Genomic DNA, 22,586 nt, shown 5'->3' with positions numbered 1-22,586 from the left:
CAGCATTTGGGCTGCAGGCAAAGATTCTTAATCTGTAGTGCCAAGCGGTTTCCATTAGTATCAATCACGGGTTGATAGGTTAAAAGTAGCCAGTGAAATGTGACTGTCTACTTTATGATGCATGCTATGAAAAATATCCAACAATTTATTTCTGTTGACAACCTCATCACATCATTGGAGCTTGACAATAAGAATCTTTACTTCAAGGAAAAAGAATAAGAATGCTTAGAGTTCAGCACTCGATAAAAGGGGCAAAATTAATCATTTTTAATAACTTTATAATAGTCAGGAATTAACATATGTATTTACAGCATAGGCTACACAGCACTTAAGAATATTATATAGGTAGGAAAGATTAGCCATTGGACTAGGATAATTGACTACCCTCATGTCTGCTTTCATTTGAATTGTATAAGGAATACTTAACACTTGAAAAGCTTACTTTTTACATGATGCTTATTAAGCAACACGATCAAAAATACAGATACGAGGGGGAAAAAATGTTTTGCCCACAGCAAAATGCACATAATAGCAGGGCAATTAGTAATAAATAGCCTCAGAAGATTCTTTTAGAAAACGTGGGGTTCTTGTTTAAAGGAGAAATTCCTACTTTGTTTTCTCATTCCTAATTCATATTTCATCCACCTACACAGTGCTGGGAGTCTGAACAGCCACACACCTATTTTTAGCAACAAGACATTTCAAAACAGCTTTAATTCTTTGGGGGTCACATACAATTTGAGGTATTGCTAGGGACTTTTCTGTGTTAACAACATAAAAAAGTAAAATGTTACTTAAACATGCTTCTAAGCATGTTTCAGACTTCTTATCACAGAATAATTTTATCTTCTAAATCTGATAGAAAACAATTAATTTTACTTTTTTAGTTATTGTGATCATCTTTTTACAGCTTGGGGCAATCACAGACAGAAAATTATTGAGGAAAGCATCTGCAATAACACAGTTGAACTAAAAAAATTTACAGGTTAAAAAAATTACAGGTTACCTTAGTAAGACTGCTTATAAACATATTGTGTTTAAAGAAATACTACCTATCCCAGTTGTAAAGATTAATGTTGACTTGAATAGCTTGATAAATAAGGCCTGTCTGAAGAAGCAGGGTTTCAGCTTCTTGTGTATTTCCACTGAAGAGGAGTATATGAGCCATCCTCGACTCTTTTGATGGAAGATCTTTGATGGAATTGATATACTGAACTTTGTCAATCTGTTAATGAGATTTATAATAGTTTAATAAGGGAAATCAATTAATTAAATCATTTTGCAGCTATTTAACTCGGAAATAGTTAACTCCATTTTCTTACCTCACCAATTGATGCATAGGCAATTTCTGCTGTAGCCATATCTTTATTGGCAACTGCCATAGCCGCTAAACATGCCCACATAGTTTGATCCTGAAATTAAAAAAAAAAAAAAAAAGAAAAAAAAGTAATTCCTCAAACTTCAAATATTTAGCTTTATACCAAGAATGACTTCTCAAAGCAAGTATATAGGTTCTGAAAATAACGTAGAAAAATACAATATTTCTCAGTATGCCATTCACTGCACTGTGGTCTAAGTCTCTTATTAGAAATCCCCTATGTTATTATTTTTCAGAAATTCCTTACTATAAGAACTCTGATGTTGTGATCAGCTGAGATTGACAGTGTGGCCGAATGAATCATTAGTTTTCACCATCTCAGGCAGTAATGAACTCTTGCCATAGTATTATTTTACGACCTCATCATTGGTGTCCCCATCACTACTTGTGGAACTACATTGGACACCAAAGCACTGAGGAAGGTTAAAATAATTATTTTAACTTGGTTCATACCAACCCGGCTTCACAAATAACTACTGGAACCATAATGCTGACAATAGCAATAATTGTTCATATATAGTATGCTTACGATAAAGGTAGGAGAAAGGAACAAATACTTGATAGTGGAACAGATTATGAACCTGCTGAAAAGTAAATAAGAGCTTCAAAATTTCCATCTCCTTTGTGATATTTTCAGTTCATTTTATGTTTAGAATTAAAAATTAGAAAAGCTTGGTAGTAATGGTAATAATATTATACCCTATTCTCTATTTTCGTGCCTATTGCTTTTTTTTGGGCATTCTTAAGGAAACCCCACAGACTCAGAAAAACATTTAGGAAAATCCTAACATTTTCGTGTCCTCCTTTTTTACGTTTAACTACACTACAACAAAAGACCTACTACTTAAACATCTTAGAGTATCTTAGGATACAATATCTGAAACCAGCAGGTGGTTATATATTCAAAAATATAATTTTGAATGCACTTGTCAGTCCATATGCACTCAGAATTAAGTTGTTTTTAATGTTTTTGTTAAGCATGTTTGATAGTAAATTTGAAAATAAATATTTTTTGTAATGTAAATATGTTTTTAAAAGCTGCAGAGAGAACTGCTGATTTAAGTAAGAATAAACAGCCACATTGAGTATGCTCTAAACATATTCCCATATCCTGACTTATAATCACTTTTGTATGAAAAACAACTGGTAAGACCCGTAAAGTCAATGAAATACAGAAAAGTTTACCTACAGCTACAGCTTCACTATCAACAGAAAGAAACAATACTATTAATGTTACTACTTACACAGAGGTTTTGTTTTCTATTTTTAAAGATGCTGCAATTAGATTGTTGAAAAAGTTAACATTATACTATATTGAAAATCCCAGTTCCCACTAAGAAATACCAGAACAGAAGCCTACTATTAGAAGGGCAACACAAAAAATAATTATATTTCTCAATTATTTGGATACGTATTGATTTATAAAGCAAATACACGTTTCAGGTCATGATAATCATACAGAAGTGCTAAGCTCTTTTCTAGGAGTAGCAAGCAGAGCAGCTAGAATAGCTAGAGCTACCGTGCTCTCATGAGCCTTCACCTGCACTGCTGCGTCCAGCTCTGGGGCTCACAGGCAAGAAAGAGACGGACGGACCTGTCAGAGCGTGTCCACGAGGATGACCAGAGGCTGGAGCACCTCTCCTATGAAGAGAGGCTGAGGGAGCTGGGGTCGTTCAGCCTAGAGAAGAGGGGACTCCGGGGAGACCTTATGGGGGCCTTCCAGTACCTAAAGGGGGCTGCAGGAAAGCTGGGGAGGGACTGTCAGGGAGTGCAGTGACACGACAAGGGGTAATGGCTTTAAACTAAACGAGAGTAGGTTTAAATTAGACATTAAGAAGAAAATCTGCACTATAAGGGAGTGAGGCATGGGAGCGGGCTGCCCTGAGAAGCTGGGGCTGCCCCATCCCTGGCAGCGCCCAAGGCCACGCTGGATGGGATTTGGGCAGCCTGGGCTGGTGGGAAGGGTCCCTGCCCACAGCAGGGGCTTTGAGGTTCCTTCCAACCCAAACCAGTCTATGAATCTATGATTCTATTAAATAGGGGGAAGGAGGCATGGTTTAGTGGGATTTTTCTTTGTTTAAAGACTGCCAGACTCACCTCATCTGTTGCTGTTGCCTAAATACATACAAAAGGAAGCGAAGGAAAAAAAAGTGAAATAGAATATGAAAAAATACTAGACAACTGTATGTGGAGATACAGAATATTTTTAATCAGTCGTATCTAAGGCCTAAAACTTAAGCTTATTACCAGCTTCCTTGAGTACCTGTGCTTAATCTATTGGAGGTGAGAATAAAAATAAGATTTATATAATTTTTCACCACCAGCCTCCAATCATCAACAACAAAGCAGAATGGAAATAAGATCTAACGTCTTACATGCAATCATCATTATTAAAGTAATATTCGAAAACAAACAAAACACATCAGTGAAATTGTATATGAATGTTGCCAATTATTAAAATTTACCTTGACGAAGCGACATAATCTGACAGCATCTTCCCACTTAGAACTACTAACATACTCATGAAGAATCACAGGGTAAGGTGAAATATTAAGGTGAATAAGTGAACCATCTGCTCTTCTAATTGTTATTTGATTTCCTACAAAATGTACAATCTGGGGATTTTTGCTAAACTCACTGTGTAGAGAAAGAAAAGTCAGTTAATATTCACTTCTTTTGTACTGAAAAGAAAATTAGCAACTTAAAGGAATCTTTATTTATAAAATTACAGCATGATTATACTTTATTTTCAAAGCATATACAAATTTAAGCACCTAGTTATTCAACAGTTATACCTATTGTAGTTCTGTTGTTCTCTAAAACTAAAATGATAGCTATGCACATCCACTGGCTGTTAGGCAAATGCAAACCGTGTATTTGTGCAAAAACTAGTTTATATATGTTTTTTCAGTAGAAATATATTTAGGCTCCCATAACTCTTAGAATGAAATTATGAATTCAGGCATTCTTTATGAAAAATTTCCTATCACGTACACATGCTGAATTAAACATGGAAAGTAAACACGATGAGCTAGAAATAACGTTATGTGTGACCAGATGTCCTGATACTATCGATCTACAACAGATACTTTAAACTGATCAATTTTCTTTTTTTAAACAACTAAGACATTATTCTGAGATGTCTGATTAAAATTTTGCTTCTGCATCAAGATGTTACTCTACTTTTAAACTGCGCATCATTACTTCAACTCCAAACTTTATGGTATACTTCATAAGACACTTTTTCCTCACTTCCTAAAACACTTTTTCCTTACTTCCTAATCAAATAACGTTAACACTGAAGTAATTTTGAAAGATGCGACCTGGCTTCTCCTCCTCCAACTGCCAAAACTAATATAATCCTTTAAGGAATGAGAAAACTAGTTAAAAAAATATACTACACTTTGATCAAAAAGGATATATTACCTTGCATCTTTTTCATATAGAGTTTTTGTCAAAAGATCTTTATCTACATAGACCGTGTTGGGGTAGTACCAGACTGTAAAACGGGTATCCTGAATCCCACAAAGTATGTTAGATGTGTCATTCCAAGCCAACGTTTGAACCATTGTTCCTTCATTTAAAGGTAACAGAATAAGAATCAGTTGCACAAGAACCTTCAAAATAAATGTATACTTCTTGAAACTCTACTGGAGGAGTAAGTACTTAGTACTTACTGGATCATGCATCTGTCTACAGAATTTAGACTTTTAATTAAAAAAATATAAACCGAAGTGTTTGCTTTTACAAGAAAATGTCTGAAATATTCTGTATTCAAACAGCTTGAATTTTTCTGAAAAATACATCCCTCTGCTATATCCTCTTAGTTGCTTACCCTGTTATGCAGTAACATAATTAATACATAATTTAAAACATAATTTAATTGCAGCAGCAATTAAATGTTAACAACTCCTTTATATGTAACTGATGAAAGAGTTATCAGAATTTAGATAAAACGTATTAAAATTGTTGCTATTGCTGTATCGTATGAAAGCCACAGAACTATTCCCAATGTTTATTCAAGTCCAATCTCACTAATAATTACAAAGCAAAATTTTGTCTCTTATACTAGATAAAATCTGTTTCCCTGGTAACATGTTGATTAAAAGTTATTTAGACTTTTTTCTCACCTATTTTGACAATCTTCTGTTCTTTCCCAAACCTTTTAACTGAAGTGATATAAAGGTCTCTGTTCTTATCAATAAAAGCTATTTTTCTTTCACTTGTAAGTCCTTTCTGGTCCAAAGCAATCTCCATGATTTCTGACTAAAAAGAAATATGAAAATATCTAATTTTTATTTTGGAATTTCATATCATGGAGAACATGATATTCAAACAAATGATTTACTAAAAACAAGACACAAAACCCTTGAAAAACTGGATTGCGCAGACACTTTTTTTTAATGTGTCTTCTCTATTGAATGAAGCATTACATAAATTGAATTTCATGCAGAGTGAGATAGAACTGCAGCAGAGAAGAGTTCAGAGTTTAGGAATTTACTACAGAAGACTACAGAAATAGAAATGGCAGTCCAAAAGTAAAAGCAACATAAATGTTGATCCCCCCTGTAGTTTCAGTCTCTCAAGTGCAGGTGAAAAACTCTCCAGGAACTGAATATAACCTAGAGTAAATCCCTTGGTACATGAACACTGCATAGAGAATCTAACTTTTTATTTTATAAGAGTAAACTAGAGTTGTCAAGCTGCTCTGTATTAAGATCATAAACTTTAGTAGGTTATTAAATATATTAACATCAGGCAAAGCATTATTGATTATTAATTTCAAAATATAACAAAAAAGAGACTTTCTAGCTTTCATCTTACCTTATGGGTTAGAGGCTTTCCATCACCCAGTGGCTTTCCAGACAAAGCATCAAATATGTAGATAACTGAAGGACAAAAATATGGTTTATTAGCTAAAATCAACAGTTCTTTACAGACTTTTCAATAAGTTCCATTTGTTTTCAGAGTATGATAAAACTGTAAGTGGATACATATTACTGTGTGCTTAGTTTACCAAAAACTTTCACGCTCTGGTCAAACAAGAATCTTAGTTTGGAAAATGCAGTCATCGTAGTCTGCTGAGCACAGGCAGGAATATTCTCATTTTGCAGTCAGAGTATTCTGTGAAAATTCCCAAACATTGTTATTTTCAGGGTGCTGATAGCCACTGTAATATATAATGAGAAAATTAGCACTTTACTGCCTATTTAAACTCCAATTTAAACACTCGATTCAGCATCAGTTCATGGAAAACACAGATGTGACAGCATTTCAGATGCTTGATAACACATCCCACCTGAGGATTTGACGTGCTACCTGTAAGCACACACCATAAAATGAACATGCATGCTCACTCCAAAGGATGGCGATGTTAACATGTTAATCCTGCTGCGTCTTTCTCTCACTAGGACACAGGATGTTGCTTTGAGGTCAGTGGTTATTTAGGCAGGAAAAAAAAAGAAACTGTAAGAGCAGGTGTTCGGAAAGCATCGGTCGAGTTTGCAGAGGAGGAAAAGAAAGGGTTTTGCACAAGCATTACTCTTGGCAGCTGGTTAAATATACAAAAGAAAATGAGTTGTTCCTGAGAAGTGGTATTTTTCTCACTTTTATGCATGGCTCCCTGCATGATGTTTATTTTGATCTTGCTGTACAAACCAATTCTGCTGCCACTATAATAGCTATAGGAAGTGAGATTAAGGGGGGGTAAGAGAAATCTGCTGTACCTAGCTGGCAAGTGAAATTGATTAACTTTTTCTATCTACAATGCTTATTATGATATTTCAGGTAAGTGCGTTTTTGTGTATGTGTGTGGTTTTTGGTTTTTTATATCTTGAAATCTTAACATTACTTAGAAGCTAAATTATCTCTTTCACCAGTCCGAGAAAGAACAGCTCTTGTGTGCCTTCAACACACACGTATTTTCATGGAATAGCTGGTCACAGCTAGGGCCAGGAGCTCCTTTTTCAGAACAAGCTCTCCTCCCTCCTCCAGCTTCCCTAGAGAATGAGGAAGGACACTAAGTGCATAGATACACATCTTTTTTTTCTGGATTACTGGAAGAGGGAGAGTATCCACATAACGACGCTGAAGTTATGCCTGTCTGTGTTTGGGAGTAAATGGGCTTGTAAAGAGCTCCTGGCTCTGATGTGCAAACTGCTTCCTGCAGCACGCTCAGCTCTTAGATATTTCTATAATGCACTGCATTATGAAAAACAGACCTGCCCTCAAAATAGGGCAAAGAAAAAAATGCTTCTGCTAGGGTGAGTTGAGAAGAATAAACAGGCCTAGATAAGCCACAGCTTCCTGTGCCAAGAATCTGTTTTCCCATGTGCTGGCATATTATAAGGCTTTTTACCACTACTGGTGGGATTCGTAGCAAGAATAGGGAAAAATAAAAATACAAATCCCTACTTATTAGCAGAACAGAAGCTGCTATCAGTAGTTTCATTTGGTGAGCTTATTTTGAAAACATAGCCAGATACCCAAACTCTGTAAATTACAATTTTGATGAAGATCAGCCTGTGTGCAGAACTGGCTGACAAGATTTTCAGGACACTAATAGCAATGATTTGGAGCTGGAGATGCTCTTGGGTTTTATTCAGGATGATGGCCAAAGGAACAGGGCCAGAGAGTGGATTTACCATCAAAATCCAAAGTTTGTGTAGATACAGATGCAGACAGCAGTCAGTATTCTTGTATGAATTTTCCACGTTTTCTTCATTTATCCATAATACTTCTACTGTTTTTATCCTAACTGCATCAAAGGTGTCAATATGGCAATAAAGTCTGTGTTATACATACTAATATATAAAAAACCATACATACACTTGTGCAATAGAAATACACAGAGTAAAAAAGACCAGAAAAAATCCAACTTTTCACTTACCTGTTTATAATTGTTTTGAAAACCACTTATTTCTTCTGAATACATTTCACTAAAATATATTGTTACTTATAAAAGTCCATTTTATTATTATGGAAGAGCCACCGTGCAGGTATTTACTGCAAATATTCCATGGTTTTCCAATGCATTACATGCAGCTGGAAGTTCGGAAACATATATATTCTCATTCATTTTTTTTTAATCAAAGTTATACAAGACCCATCATTTTACGTCATTTTTATTATATTATTATATTTGATTTATACCATCAATAAAATCTTCATGCTGTATGCTTACGTTTTATAATAATTATGCTAAGCATGGAAAACAAAGTTAAATGCACAGATGCTGAAAACTTCACAATAAATTATTAGCAAACATGGAACTATCAGAACTGAGAACTTACCCTTTTCATCAGCTTTGTCTTTTACTGCCAGAGTATCATTACTCAGAGATACTGTCTGGGCATTTAAAATGTCTGTTCTCATTCCTGGAAATTTTGGAGAGGAAATTAATCTCCCTTCATAGGAATATAAATAAAGTCCTCCACCATCTACGAGAAGAAAATGCCTAAAAAAAAAAAAAAAAGCTAATTGTTTAATAATATAGAAAAGAAGGATGACCATTTCAACCATTTGAAGACAATTGTCTATTATTCTGCAAATGTTTTCAGTTAAATGACATAATTTCTAAGCCTTACATAGTTGACATTCTGAAAGCTCTGAGCAGATGACTTCAGTTTTAATGTGAATGTTATCTTTTTCCATAAGAAATATTTATTATCTGGAACTACTATGATTTTATCAGTTATAGATATTTTAAGATTTAATCTTATGACGCCTGATGACACAGCATATAACTACACACAGTATTCCCTGCACATCACCACACAAGAGAACCCTGACCATCGGTTTGTGTACTTTGTGCATATATTTGAGAAAAAGCCCTAATATTTAGGGCTAGCTTTGAAAGAGTATTATCTGCATCATTTCCTTCACTATGACTGGATTATAACGTAAAGAAAATAGAAGACACTGTTAACAAACTGCTTGCCATCTATTTAGATGTAGAGCTTCAGTGAAATAAATTATTTGCCAGAACACGTTGCAATCTTTTATATAGAATATAAATACTTCTGCATAACAATAATTGTTTGTTAAGTACAGTATCTATAGTTCATAGACACAAAATACATCCATTAAAAAAAAAAACGGTAGACTCCCAACTATTGTAAATATCATTGCCGTTGGCACCAAATGAACCACCATCTGTTTGCACACAGGTCTGCCAATGTAGACATATTTTACTAAAATCTTAGGTTCAGTTCTGTGGAGTAGGGATCACCTTCACTGCCATAGAACCTGTATCGTGTTTGCAAACTATACTTTTAATTAGCAGTACAAAACTTCAAATCTAGAATTCGATCTTCAGAATCCTGGCTACTTGCTTCCCTTTCCTGTACTGCAGTCTCTCTGCAGTCCAAGACACGCGTGTTTAATCTGGGGCACTCAAAAACGCAGGGAGTATTGCACTGCATTATGCTGGAAAAGCTGTCCAAGAATACTTGCCCAAGAGAATTAAGACTAAAATTGAAACTGAAGATTTTTGAATTCTGCTCCTATTCGTAGTCCTTTAAAAGACTCTCCTACAAAAGCACATGTAAAGATCTCTGACAAATGATTTTCAGGAAATACAGATTAAAACATTTTTAAACTGAGAAAAAAAAATGTAATTTCTTGTAAACATAGTACATATATGTAAGAAAAATGAAAGCATCATTTATTTTTTATTTTGCATACCTGGCAATGTTTCTAATAAAACTTGGAGGCCTAAGATAATTTCTATAAAATATATTCCACTTCAAAAAAGCAATATAGAACATAAAAAAGAGATGTTACTTTAATAGAGGAAGGTTTACGTTCTTCCATAAATGAGTATAGCCATACACATGTAATATATGATAAGATTCATTACCACCATCACAGATGTATGTCAAATACACTGGCTACGCCTTCAGAAGCTACTTACCAATACTGTATATTTTTTTGTATATTTCTAAAATCTGTGTGTTGTTTTGTTTTGTTTCCTAAGAACTTGGTGGCAAAGTTTTTCAGAAACACATCTCAAGAAGTATCTAATAATGAACATTACAGTAAGCTACCTTTCTGCTTGTAGAATCAAAGTGACTGTTCCTTCCTTCAGGTCAAAGATAAGTGGTGTATTCCAGTTCTTTGTACTACAGGAAAAAGAAATTCGTCACTTGTTAAAACCATTATCGTAACACACCATCGTAAATACAAAGTTGAATTCACTAAGTAAAGCACACACATTTTAATCATTTAATATTGTTATAAAGGGAGTTTTTCAACAAGGAAAACGACATATAAGAAGCCAAGTAACACTGATAACTGTGCAGTATGATCCAGTAACACTTCTGCTTTCTTTTTTGCATCCCTTCACACTAGCTGTAGCTGACCTAGGTGTCTGAGTGAACAGAAAAATCACGTTTGTATGAAGCAAGTAAATTTTTAAAGTACTTCTAAATCGCAGCTCAACTCTTAGAGTGATCTGGAGTCAGGATGCACGCCCTGTTACAGGCTGGATTATTGTTCAACATCAGTCGTCTCACTGAGCTGATTGGTTGCTTCAGCAGTAAACTTTAGATCTCAGCATATGAAACAGAATATCATGTTCTTAAAAAATGATGTAGGATTGAATCATTCTGATTTTATTCCAAAACAACTGGCATGCCAGAAGCAGTATTCAAATAAAGTCACTGGATGGAGTCACCTAATGGGGACAAATACATTTGCATCCAGCTGCCTCTATCTGAAAAAGAGCAGAAATTTTTCTACCCACATGTTGGTGCACTGACTGGCTGTACAAGAAGCTAGAAGAAGCTGGAAGAAAGGATGACAGAAGGAGGGGAACTGTACTCAAATACGTTTTGTTGTATATGATGCTAGATAGAGTATTTCAATTAGTTTCAAAAACAAATAGGTCATGAACTACTGTACTTCAAATAAAGTTTCTGCTGCTTTCTTACAACAGTTAAATAAATTCAAAAAAGCTTCATGAATACGTATTACTTACGAAAATACGTAACACTGAAGAGAAGTTGAGACAACCAAATGCCCATAGTTCAAAGAGGCCTTGATAACCCTGTCACGGAATTCCAGCAAATCAACTGCATCATTAATAACGTTGTGCACCTAATTGAGAGAAATCTTTAGATGAATAAAATGGCAATAAATGAAATGAAAGTTGTTAAATATTATATTCTTTCTTATTATAAGCACATGCTGATACTATTATATCACTAGTAGAAGAACACAATTATGTTGGAATAGGCACTTGCACAGTACTGGTGGAAAACTTAAAATGCAAAGGTTCTATAAAATCTGAATAAACAATGAATATGCTTTTGAAACAAATTTTGGGGAAAAAAAAAGAAATTTTGCTTTAAATGTAATTTTTATCTGTTAATTTTCTGTCTTTGTGAATGGATGTTCTATTCAAAAATCAATAGCATAATCACAGCTGGGTACTCCAAGAGTCAATCGTTAAAAACAGAAAAAGCACAACAGCAGGAATGCTCAAGGAATAAAAATTACTCAAGAGCTGGATAGACTTCCTTAAAAGAAAGAAATGAATAATTAATGCTTAATTGGAACACAGAAGGTATAAGCAAAATATAATACATGGAGTTGATAAAAGCATCTGTGATCAAGGATGTCTGAAAGTTCCCATTTTAACACTCACTGTTCAGCTGGTTAAACAATTTGAAATGTAATAAATACTTCAGTGATCCCATCATGATCCCATCTGAACACTTAGCAATAACCAAAGTTTTGATAAAGATATGCTGTCTTGTTATTAAACAGTTCTGGCTATTTAACATACTTTAAGAGAAATTTAGGATATGACCTTGATTAAGTAGGCCGTGTCATTTCTGTGAAAATTTGCTCAGATGACAATGTTACAAGAAAATCACAGTTTGTAATCAACACAGATTTTTGAGCTCAAAAATGCCTTTAGATTGTAGTTGCATGAAATCTACTAGGGTGGTAATTTCTCCTTGATTTTCTCCATTCTTCAACCAATTGCAAAACGAGGATTGAACTCAATTATTATGGAGGTCTAGAACAATTTCCAAAGGCATATTAATTTTTGTGTTCACTGCAGTGATATGTCCATAACTAACTTTGCTATTGTAATAATAAGGACAAAGGAATGCATCTAGAAATTTTGTGGGTAAGATTTTTCTATATAAATATATAGGAATAAAATAAAATAAAATAAAATAAAATAAAATAAAATAAAATAAAATAAAATAAAATAAAATAAAATAAAATAAAATAAAATAAAATAAAATAAAATAAAATAAAATAAAATAAAATAAAATAAAATAAAATAAAATCTTGGATCAGGGTTAGCTATCCTTCCTCAGTTGTTTGCATATTCAAACTCCCTGGAGTTATTAACAGAGCCCATCTGTTACGAGTCGATGTCTGGGAATGAAAGAAGAAATATGAATTTTTACCTGCTAATTTGTCTTCTGTGTTCCCAGACACTGACTCATATTATCCCACCCACTAGACACAATTGTTATACAGCATTCCTGTTGTTACAACTTTTCCCAATTACATAGTCAACATGAAAGAATTGAGACCAAAAAACATTTAAGGGCCTAATTAGGAATTTAGGAACTTGAATTTGATATTGAAAATATTGGCCTGGTGTCTAATATCAAATGTGTAATTTGGAAAATTTGTAAGATGGAAATCTTATATTACCCCACTGTCCACTGAGCAAATGTTGTGAGTCAGTGTCTGGGAACACAGAAGACAAGTTAGAAGGTAAAATTCATATTTTTGTATTAATTCCCAGATATTTGGTAACCTAAATGTGGATCCGGGCCAAGATTTTTCGAAGGAAGGATCCTGAGCTTAAGCTCCAGAAACCACATGTAGGGCCTGCTGGCTTCCAGCAGCGCTGAGACTTGGCAGCTCCCCCGGAGCTCGGTGCCTATGGCTCGGCACTCAGGGGCTGGAAGCACCAAGCCGGTACCTGATGTGTGATATATGATGCATGACAAAGTTCTGTACCTTTGGAAGATCTGGATCTAGGCTGCGATACAGCACGTGGTGCAGATAAGCAGCTACAGCCAGCAACCAAATGTATCTGGAAATTCGCTGAGACAGCAACATTCATCATAGCTTCACTAACGACATGGGCACAGCACGCCTAGCTAAAGGATCAGCTGTTACGAGGTGCATCAGTCCCTCCAGCATCTTATGAATGCAGGTAAGGCAAAGAAAGTTCCTCTGTATTGCCTACACTTAGTCAGGCAGCTTCATCTTTGCTGACAGTTACTGTAACACTATTGAAATAATACCATGCTTTGGTTTTGGCCCACGTATTTGTATTGTTTTCTGCATAAACATTTTCATTACACTTGAAATTATCTCTCATAAGCTGCCTCCCACAGCTAATTTCACATGTTTTCCAAATGGGCTTTATTTTATTCTGGAGGATAAAGTACTTCTGGCTCATCTGGCAGTATGGTTTAGTCTACAGAGATCCGATCTTCTGTACAAGGGATAACTATTTACATTATTTGCTAACTCTGGCCATTTTATGATCTTAACATTTTCAGTGATATATACATGGAAATAAAGGATAGTCAATAATATTTGTTACTTGAGGATTAAAAATTCAAATCTGGTACTGAGAAAAGCCTTAGAAAGCGACTACTCGGGATGTAGAGTTCTGCATAGTTAAGATTACCTGCATGGTTCTCCTCTTAATCAATGTTATTTCAAAGTTCTTCCACTCCCAGCGCTGCTCCACAACGTGGGCAAAGATGACGTGTCCGTTGCCACATGCTCCAGCTAGCTGAGTGCCGTCAACAGACCAAGCAATATTAAATATGCTGCCAGTGTTGGGCTTCTCTAAAGCATAGGACCACTTGCAGAAAAAAAGAGAAAAGAATTCTTAACCGTTTTGTACTTTTTGGAAATAATTGATTGTAATAAATAGTTACAGAGTTATTCACATTTTTTTAACAGAAATGTATCAATGGCATAACTTTTTATCACAGTTTTAAGAAGCAAACCAAAGAGATTAGATTCTTAAATCAGATTACTTGAAAAGCGGGGACACAAAAAAAGGAAACCATCAGATACGGCAGAAATGAAGAATGTCCCAGTGCCTGAAGTACAGTAGGTAAAAGTTAACTAGACACGGTATATTTAAAGCGTACCTAGCCATCCATAAACCTAGGCAATCACTACATGAAAATTAAGGAAGCACCCTTAGAAACAATGACACTGGTAACGCTGGTACAGTAGGCTACAGTCCTAAGTGTGTGCATTCAGCTTATGCTGCAGCGGCGGCCGTTCCTGCACACAGAACTAGCACTGCCCAGGCAAAATCAGCTTAGAGCAGCCACTGCTGCTGCACAGAGAGCTGCCGTTGCTCCTCACCATGCTGCCAACCTAAGCGGATGGAGAGAAGCACTGAAAGAGATGCCTACGCATCGCTCTCCTAGCACGGGAAGATGCTAGATACCTTGCCCGCCTTTTTCCCTAGTCTCTGTTATTGTTATTTTGAAGGGGAAAGATGTATTAACGTTTCCAGTTGCTATGCCTGCAACAAAAACAAGAAGTTGAAACATTACTGCAACCACAGTCTGAGATCTGGCCTAGCCTTGGAGAGAACTAGAGCAGCTTACATTTAATGCTAAGCTTAATTTTATTCCTTTCCCATATTTACATTTTCTCCAGTGAAAACCTTTATTCTCAAATTCACTCAGCCTTATGTGCAAGACTCCTCTAAATTTAGGTGGATCCTTGTCAATACACTCTTGTCAAAAACTAGAATTATCAGACCAAGACACCCATCTTCTCTTTCTTGCATCTCAGAAACGCAGTTGAAACAAGTCATCCCAAACCTGAGAACAAGCGTTTCCCTGAAAGTGGGTGACAAAAATGAAATAACCTTTTTATGGACTTCTAGGAAGAATTTAAACCAGAGTTTAAAAGGAGAAGCAAATCTCAACTATAGCCCCTTCAGAACTGTATAACAGAATATTTTTAATAGCATTTAGCTCTTGCAGAACTACCTGAATATTCAAACACATTTGAAAACTTAAGAATCAAATCATTAAGAAAAAACATGTGATCGAAGTTAAATGTAGACATTGGATTCTCGTGACTTTCAGATACATGATATTACACCAAAGGGGAGACAGCTGGAAGAAAATATTCACCTAATGTTTCTAACACATTTCATACTCTGATTTCTTTTGCAGTACCCATAAGACCAAAGAAATATGAAGTCCTTCACGCAAAGTCTTTGTATGACTTATCCAAAATGAAATCACAAAAATCGTATTAAAATAAAGGTGTCGGAGCAACTTTCAATAGCAAGGAAACACAACGGGATGAAATTCAAGCTCCCAGTTGTGCTGACGATGTGCAGCGTACTCTCTGAGATGACTTACTGAGTTACGGCTCTTTTACGGCCGAGGCACACGAGGGCAAGTGAAAGACAATGTCAGCACTGACTGACTTTCCAATTTCAAGCACTCAATTTTAAGGTTTCAGCTTCCATGCCTCTTGGCTCAGACACACCATTCACTGCCTATATAATCTGCAGTTGGGGAAGGTAATTGCTTTTTACTTTTCCTTTTTTTTTTTTTTCTTTTTTGGAGAAAAGTCCATAACTTACTCTTCTGCCTCAACAGGATGAGCTCTGTATGAGACACTCCGTAGTAATTAAAAGCATATCTTTAATTTGTGTCTGACATCCTTACATGGGGAATGAGTAAGCTCTTGATTTGTAGGGCCATGCGATGATTGCAACAGGCACACTCAGAATGCTCTACATGTCCTCCTACATCTGAGACATTTTTCACAGCTGGCCAGATGTGGTCTGAAAAGAGTGTGAAGAAGAACTATTTCAAAGCTGGGTATTAGGATCTTCTCAAGCAGACAAGAGTTTTTTTCTAAGGCCATTTACGTCAGATAAAGGCTTCAAGCCATCAACTAAGAACCACATCATGGAGCTTGAAGCATCTGGCTTTAGGGCTAACTTTTTTATGCAGAGCAGATAGACTGCACCTCTGAAAGAGCATACATTTCCCAAATTACCTCTTTATAGGACAAAAGTCTGCTTTTCTTTCAGGTATTTCAAACACTTACTAACATGTTTCCAGATTACAACCTAAAATACATACATTTTTAAAAATATAAAACAGTTAGAAAGTTTTATTTCCTATTCCTTTCAGAAAGCACCTGATGTAATTCAGAGCACTCCTGTGATCCGTACTCCCTGAAGATGTCTGATACATCGTGCACACAAAAAGCTCCAATAAATAAAGATAATTTACCTCTTCATTTGCAAAACAGAAACAATTTCTACAAACTGTTATGCATCCCCTCCATACACTGAGTTAAAAAAAACAGGATATGGCTATGACTGTATGAATGACTGTACGAATGTTCTTCCAACATTGTCCGAAATGCTGCAATCTTATCCTGTGGTATTACTCTTTGGCTTATACTTCTCCTGTGTCATAATTAATTCTTTATTGAATTCAATGAACTACCCTCAAGAACAAAACCAGTAGTTATAGAAGTTTCATTATATTAAATGAATACCTAAAAGCAATAACTTAAGCTTCCCTTTTCTGATTACACAATGTAGTAAAAATAGATGAAGCACTGCGGCCATTGAATATTGTCTGACTTCCAGAAATGGAAACGGAGTAGGCTCTTGAGACGTGGGTCAATTTTAATGAGCAAATTCAGAGGAACAAGGATAGCCTTTCAAATGCATAATATTGATAGATCAAGACTCAATATGAAGGATCGAGTTAGTTATTATTTCTGGACCGAGTGCAGTAAGTTAAGAATGGTTATCCACATAATACCACTGCATAAATACATTGAAAAGAAACGTAATGAAGAAAGAGCATTCTGTTATATTTTAAATGATAAAAATAATACTAATGTCAACCGTGGATGGTTCGTTGTTCCTGGCTGGTCTCTGTTCAGGGTCTCTTTACAAGTGCGCGGAGCTTGGTGCAGGGAGCACTGACACAGGCTGAACTAAAGCTGATACTGCTGAGCCTCCCCATGAAGTCAGAATCTGCACAACATACCTAATCAGCCGGCTTTAACTATCATCTTTGCTAATTTTGCCTTTCTTTACAAAAAGAAAACATGCGATCTCCCCTGCAGACCATTCCAGGATTCATAGAGCAGAAGGGACCAAGAGGAACCGCACGCTCTTGGCCCCGCGCAGCCCGACCAGGCTGACATTTGCACAAAGGCTCAGCTCCTGCTAAATAAGAACTTCTACTTGTTTATTTTAAAGTGAAGGACCAGTCTGGCTTGTGCCCTGCTGGGGAATTCACATTAGTGCACTGGTAGCTGATATCTCAAAACTTACTGCAGTCTGCATGCCCATTAAGGCTGGCAAGTGATGTTTTAGTGCAAACTGCCTGGAAGCTTCACTTCAGAAAATGCCTATTAATTTTATCATATAACAGAAGACACGTCAAATATTACGAGATTATAAAATCAATTATCCAAAGCAAATCTATACTCGGATGCTTTAGAAGCACGTGAATATTCATACACATACAGACCTAGCTTGTAGGATGCGTATGTCTCTACGCGACTCCACCCTTATTTTACTGAGTATAAAACATAAGGCTTATTGTACCAAAAACACCCTTATCGGGCTTCCAACTCCCACCACACCAGCATCCACAGAAGATCCTACAGACCACAGACAACACGCATAACTGGTGGTAAGGAATCCAGAGCTACGGGTGGAGATACAGCAATTTACTACCTGAGAAGGAGAAACTTTCCTCAGCGTGTGACTTGAAGAAAGCACAGGACTAAGAAGGGTTCCTGCTGCCTTCTCAAACATTTGTTGGACTTAGCTCTAGTAATTAAAGTTAATTATCAAAAAAACGACTAAGCCAGTACCTCCAGGGGAGGTATTATGCTGCTTTCCAAAAATTCTCCTGAAATCCAAGCACGCTCTCGTAATTATTGGACCCCAGAAGAACTAAAAATAGGATGACAAACTGTCCCATATAAATTCTTAACCTTAGAAAATGAAACATTGATGTAATTCTTTATATAGATTATTACTTCCATAGATGATCCACATGTTTTCATTTTCTTCCAGAAGTCACATTAGCCAATTCTAATAAATTAAAATATGTCAGCTTGGAAAGAATTGGTCAGCAACATAACTCCATGGGAAACCCATCTGTAAATTTTTTTATTTTATTGAGCTACAAAGAATTCAGAATCTTGATTGTTAATAAAGGTAGATGAAATAGAGACAGCGCAGAAGAAAAAACACAAAAACTTATTTTGCTACAGTGCCAAATGCATATCTGTGAGAAGCAAGACTAAATGTAATGGGATCAAAGCTCATTGTAACTCTATAGGAAACAGATTTGCTGTGATTTCTACAGTGTTGTAGTTTAGGACAATTCTGAATGGTACGAAAACACACGCATTGTATACAGCCACTTTCAAAATCTTGCCATCTTTTTTATATTAGTCTAATATCTAATGGTAATATAAAAGACATAACGTTAATTTTACAATAGTCACACACTTCACTGTCCTGAATGGGGATCATGGTTTTAAAGATAAATCTTAAATTATTTTCAAAGCTTCTCTGTAGATACCTGCTACACTGTAGTTTTAAAATCCTTAGATGTTTTTTTTCCCCTCATTTATCAATAGTTTAAAAAATAAGGAAAAAAAAACACCGCTAACTATTTAACATATGACCAATTCTGGATATCAAATAATGCAACAAATAATGCAATAACTCATTATATTTGTCTTCTTGAGAAAAAGCTGAAAAGAACCATGTAACAACAGAGCTCAACAGAGCCATAGCACCATACTTCCACTTGCTTTAAATGGGGTGAGGAATAGCTGTTACATGTGCAGATCTTTTTCCTTTATTTTCTACAGATATTAGGCAATGTTCCCTACATTTTATTGCTGTGGTTTTTATATTATTCTTCTACTCTCCAAAGCATTCACAACACAACCTGTCTTAGGAGCAGATGGGTAGGGTCCATTTTCTAAGGCACTTACGTGGGAGTGGAGTGGAGAAGGAGGAAATCAGTGAATTTCAGTCATTCTTACCATCTCTTACTGTGTAAATATTTTGACCTGATCAGTAATGTCAAGGGAAGCACGCAGAGCCACAGGAAATAGCTTACATAAATGAACTTTTTAAGCATTGCCCTCCATCCAAGTGATTAGATTCGGAAAAGCTGCGAACACCAGGAGGGTTCAAGTCTATCTCTCAACACATCCAGCATTACATTTCAATATTTATGCCTTAAAATTAATCTTAGTAGCCTCTACAGGATTAATGATCACAGACACTAGGGCAGACAACAAATTCCAACAGTAAATATATTTTGTTTGTTATTCTGTACGGTAGCCATAATAATTTATTTTAGATAAATAAAGCTATCAAGAGCAAAGGTGATTTTTAAATGAAGAAATAAAACTTTTCTAAGAGTTACTGTTATATTTTTAGTTTTCTTTCTTAACGTACAGCTGCCAGAACAAAGTATCCAGGAAGAAAAAAAGAATAGGAGAAAAGAACATACACTAACAGAATTTAATTTAATTATGTCCCAAAACTGAACACATATGCTAGAGAAGAGTTAATGATATATATATCGCCTGATGGCTCCCTAAGGAGCAATTTGCCAATATAGCTCCATTACATCAGACATAATAAAAATGTCTATGTTGACCAGTAAAAGCCAGGTCTGGTTCTCTTCAAACTCCATCACTCTGGTGGTATGTGAATCATTCTTCCTTTTCCCCCATTACTAGCAAAGCTAGTTCTTTAGTAACTATTTACATTTAATGTCAGGAAAGAAACTTTCATTAAAAGTCACGACTTTTGAAGATAATAATTTATCATTGCTAGCTGCTAAATAGAGAAAAACATCTGGCACTAGCTACTGTACATGCCTTTATTTCTTTGAGAGTTGAGTAATAAACCAGGTAAAAGAGCCCTTAATTTTGTGAAAAAATAAACCTATCTGCATTTTTTTAAAGTCCACAAGCAGACTTCTTATTATATACTGATTAAAAAATTACTCATTTTTAGTTAGTAGGAGTTTCAACTGTACTTACAATAAATTAGATTATATAATGGCTAGCAAGAAAAACAGTAATGCCCTGGAGATCAGAAACAAAAGCTATACAAAACAGCCTACAAGATGGCAGAAAAAAAATATCTAGTATTTGTCTTCCTTTTCCAGTACATCAGTCTTCGTCACATTTAAGCTTAAATCTATGTTGAGTGCAAAATGTTATTTAAATTGCTGGCACCACCCACAAAAGAGCATATGTATTTCAGTTTACCATTTGCTAATATAGCTCCGTAATCCCAGTACTCAGAAAGGAGGCGGAAAGTGGTTGTGAATGAAGAGAGCACGGTTTAAAGTGCTCTTTGAGGAAGAATACTAGTGGTAGCGGCCAGTCTGGTTGTTTAAAGTCCTGTGTTACATAACATCGTCCAACACAGATGTAGTTGTACTAGCATAAATATAACTTATTTGGCTGCAAAATATGCTATATGTATAGAAACACTTCTACAATGGCATATTTATATAGGCAGATGGAAAGGCAACAGAGCAGGTTACTGCTTTAATTACATTTTAAATAGAGTTACATGGCATATTAAATGGAGACAAATCCTCTTATCCACTTCGCCTAGGAAAAAAAAGTTTGGGGGCAGTCAAAAAGACAATGCCACACTCTCCACGCCTAACATTAACGCGACCAGAAGGATGCCAGGAGAAGAAATGATGTCCCCACCGGCGATAGAGACTGTGAACAGCGATCTGAACGTCCCACCGTCTGACAGTTGAGAGGTGACCACACAATCGTTATGATTGCATGCACAGAGTATTTATCCATTTTCTTGAGAGAGGCAGTATTTAACTCTGAACAAAACGTAGACAGAGAAATCTAACAGTAAGATATACCTGCTTTTAAAAGAATAGTTTCAATGATGAAAAACATTACACGATGGAAACTGCAATCGATTGTAACGATGTTTGCACTGTTTAATATGCATTTTCTCTGCTTTGTATAATCCACGTGAAATGTGAGGTGATAAAAGGAAACTTCTCACAGTATATTTGTTCTCAAAACATATACCAAAAAGAGACAGGAAATACCTTTTTTACTTCTATATTTTTTATACCTACTTCAGTAACTTTTTTTTTTTAAACCTATGTGAAAGTTACCTGTTTTCGTTTGCACAAGCTAATAAAGCTCCAACTCAACTTTACTCTTCTGAACTTTCTAGTGTGCTTTTAACACATAGGTGATCAAAAAAATCTCCTTAACGTAAATATCTGAAAAAATCAGATATAAATAAAGCAGATTAAACAAAAAATCTGCAGAGTAATGCTTTCCAGAAGAAAATTGCATGTGAGGTGCTTTCCTTCAAGACAACTGTACACAAATTTTACTTATACAGATTAAGTAGCACGAGGAATTTCTCAAAGCAAGAGGGAAAGGCACAGAAAATTGAAGCAATCCCCGCTTCAAATTTAAAGGCCTCATTTACATTTATTTTTTTTTAGGGAAGATTACCAAAATCAGAATCAGTACAGAAAGTGAAATACGAAGACTCAGAGATCCTACCCTGCACGCCTCTTCTCGTACAATTTTTAAAGGCTATTCTCATGAATGTAAAGCTACCTGAAACGTGCCGTCCCGGTTCACAGCAGGGAAAAACCCGAGGTACTGAGGATGCCCCCAGACACCACAGCAAACGCTGCTTTCCCAACCTGAGCAAAAGTGCAATGAATGCAACAACAAAAGAGGTAGAGAATGGGTCAATGAAAGTCCCAAACCGGCAAGGTTTGATGCAATTCGAGTCTGAACAAAAAGATGCAGAACCACAGGAAATCCACAGAGACAATCAGGTCAATCTGTGCTTTGGGCTAACTTTTTTAGAATACCAGCGAAGGCAGATGAAACCACATTAATTTTAATTGAAGACCAAGTTGGAAGAAAAAAAAATACTAGGTCAGCAACAGCAAACTCGGAGTAAAGCTGCAAGTCAAAAAAAAAAGCAAACAACAACAACAAAACGAGAGTTAGCTCCTTTAGGTGCGTCTTTCTTCTGTTATTCTACAGTCAGGTAGTAATAGAGAAGCTCAGATGAGAGGATTAAAGTATATCTTAGCTAGAATAATTATGCCCTGTCCATCCATTAGAAACAAAA

General features: G+C 35.7%; 1 protein-coding gene across 4 annotated transcripts in view; it reads right to left on the bottom strand.

Moving 5' to 3' along the window:
* The window catches only part of IFT80 (intraflagellar transport 80), a 47,374-nt gene that overhangs the window by 4,267 nt on the left and 20,521 nt on the right, over nucleotides 1–22,586 (bottom strand). For all 4 annotated transcript variants that reach the window (XM_067002079.1, XM_067002080.1, XM_067002081.1 and 1 more), the window contains 10 exons: nucleotides 14,055–14,234; nucleotides 11,358–11,476; nucleotides 10,426–10,500; nucleotides 8,671–8,834; nucleotides 6,203–6,267; nucleotides 5,509–5,644; nucleotides 4,805–4,952; nucleotides 3,844–4,015; nucleotides 1,323–1,412; nucleotides 1,053–1,225 (listed from right to left, as the gene is read on the bottom strand). In XM_067002079.1, coding sequence (XP_066858180.1) covers nucleotides 1,053–1,225; nucleotides 1,323–1,412; nucleotides 3,844–4,015; nucleotides 4,805–4,952; nucleotides 5,509–5,644; nucleotides 6,203–6,267; nucleotides 8,671–8,834; nucleotides 10,426–10,500; nucleotides 11,358–11,476; nucleotides 14,055–14,234 — 1,322 coding nt within the window. The remainder of the gene's footprint in view (nucleotides 1–1,052; nucleotides 1,226–1,322; nucleotides 1,413–3,843; nucleotides 4,016–4,804; nucleotides 4,953–5,508; nucleotides 5,645–6,202; nucleotides 6,268–8,670; nucleotides 8,835–10,425; nucleotides 10,501–11,357; nucleotides 11,477–14,054; nucleotides 14,235–22,586) is intronic.

This window comes from Anser cygnoides, chromosome 9 (genome assembly GCF_040182565.1).
Source record: "Anser cygnoides isolate HZ-2024a breed goose chromosome 9, Taihu_goose_T2T_genome, whole genome shotgun sequence".
In the NCBI taxonomy this organism is placed as follows: Eukaryota; Metazoa; Chordata; class Aves; order Anseriformes; family Anatidae; genus Anser; species Anser cygnoides.
The sequence above is the reverse complement of the archived record's forward strand: the minus strand, read 5'-3'. Positions and strand labels throughout refer to the sequence as shown.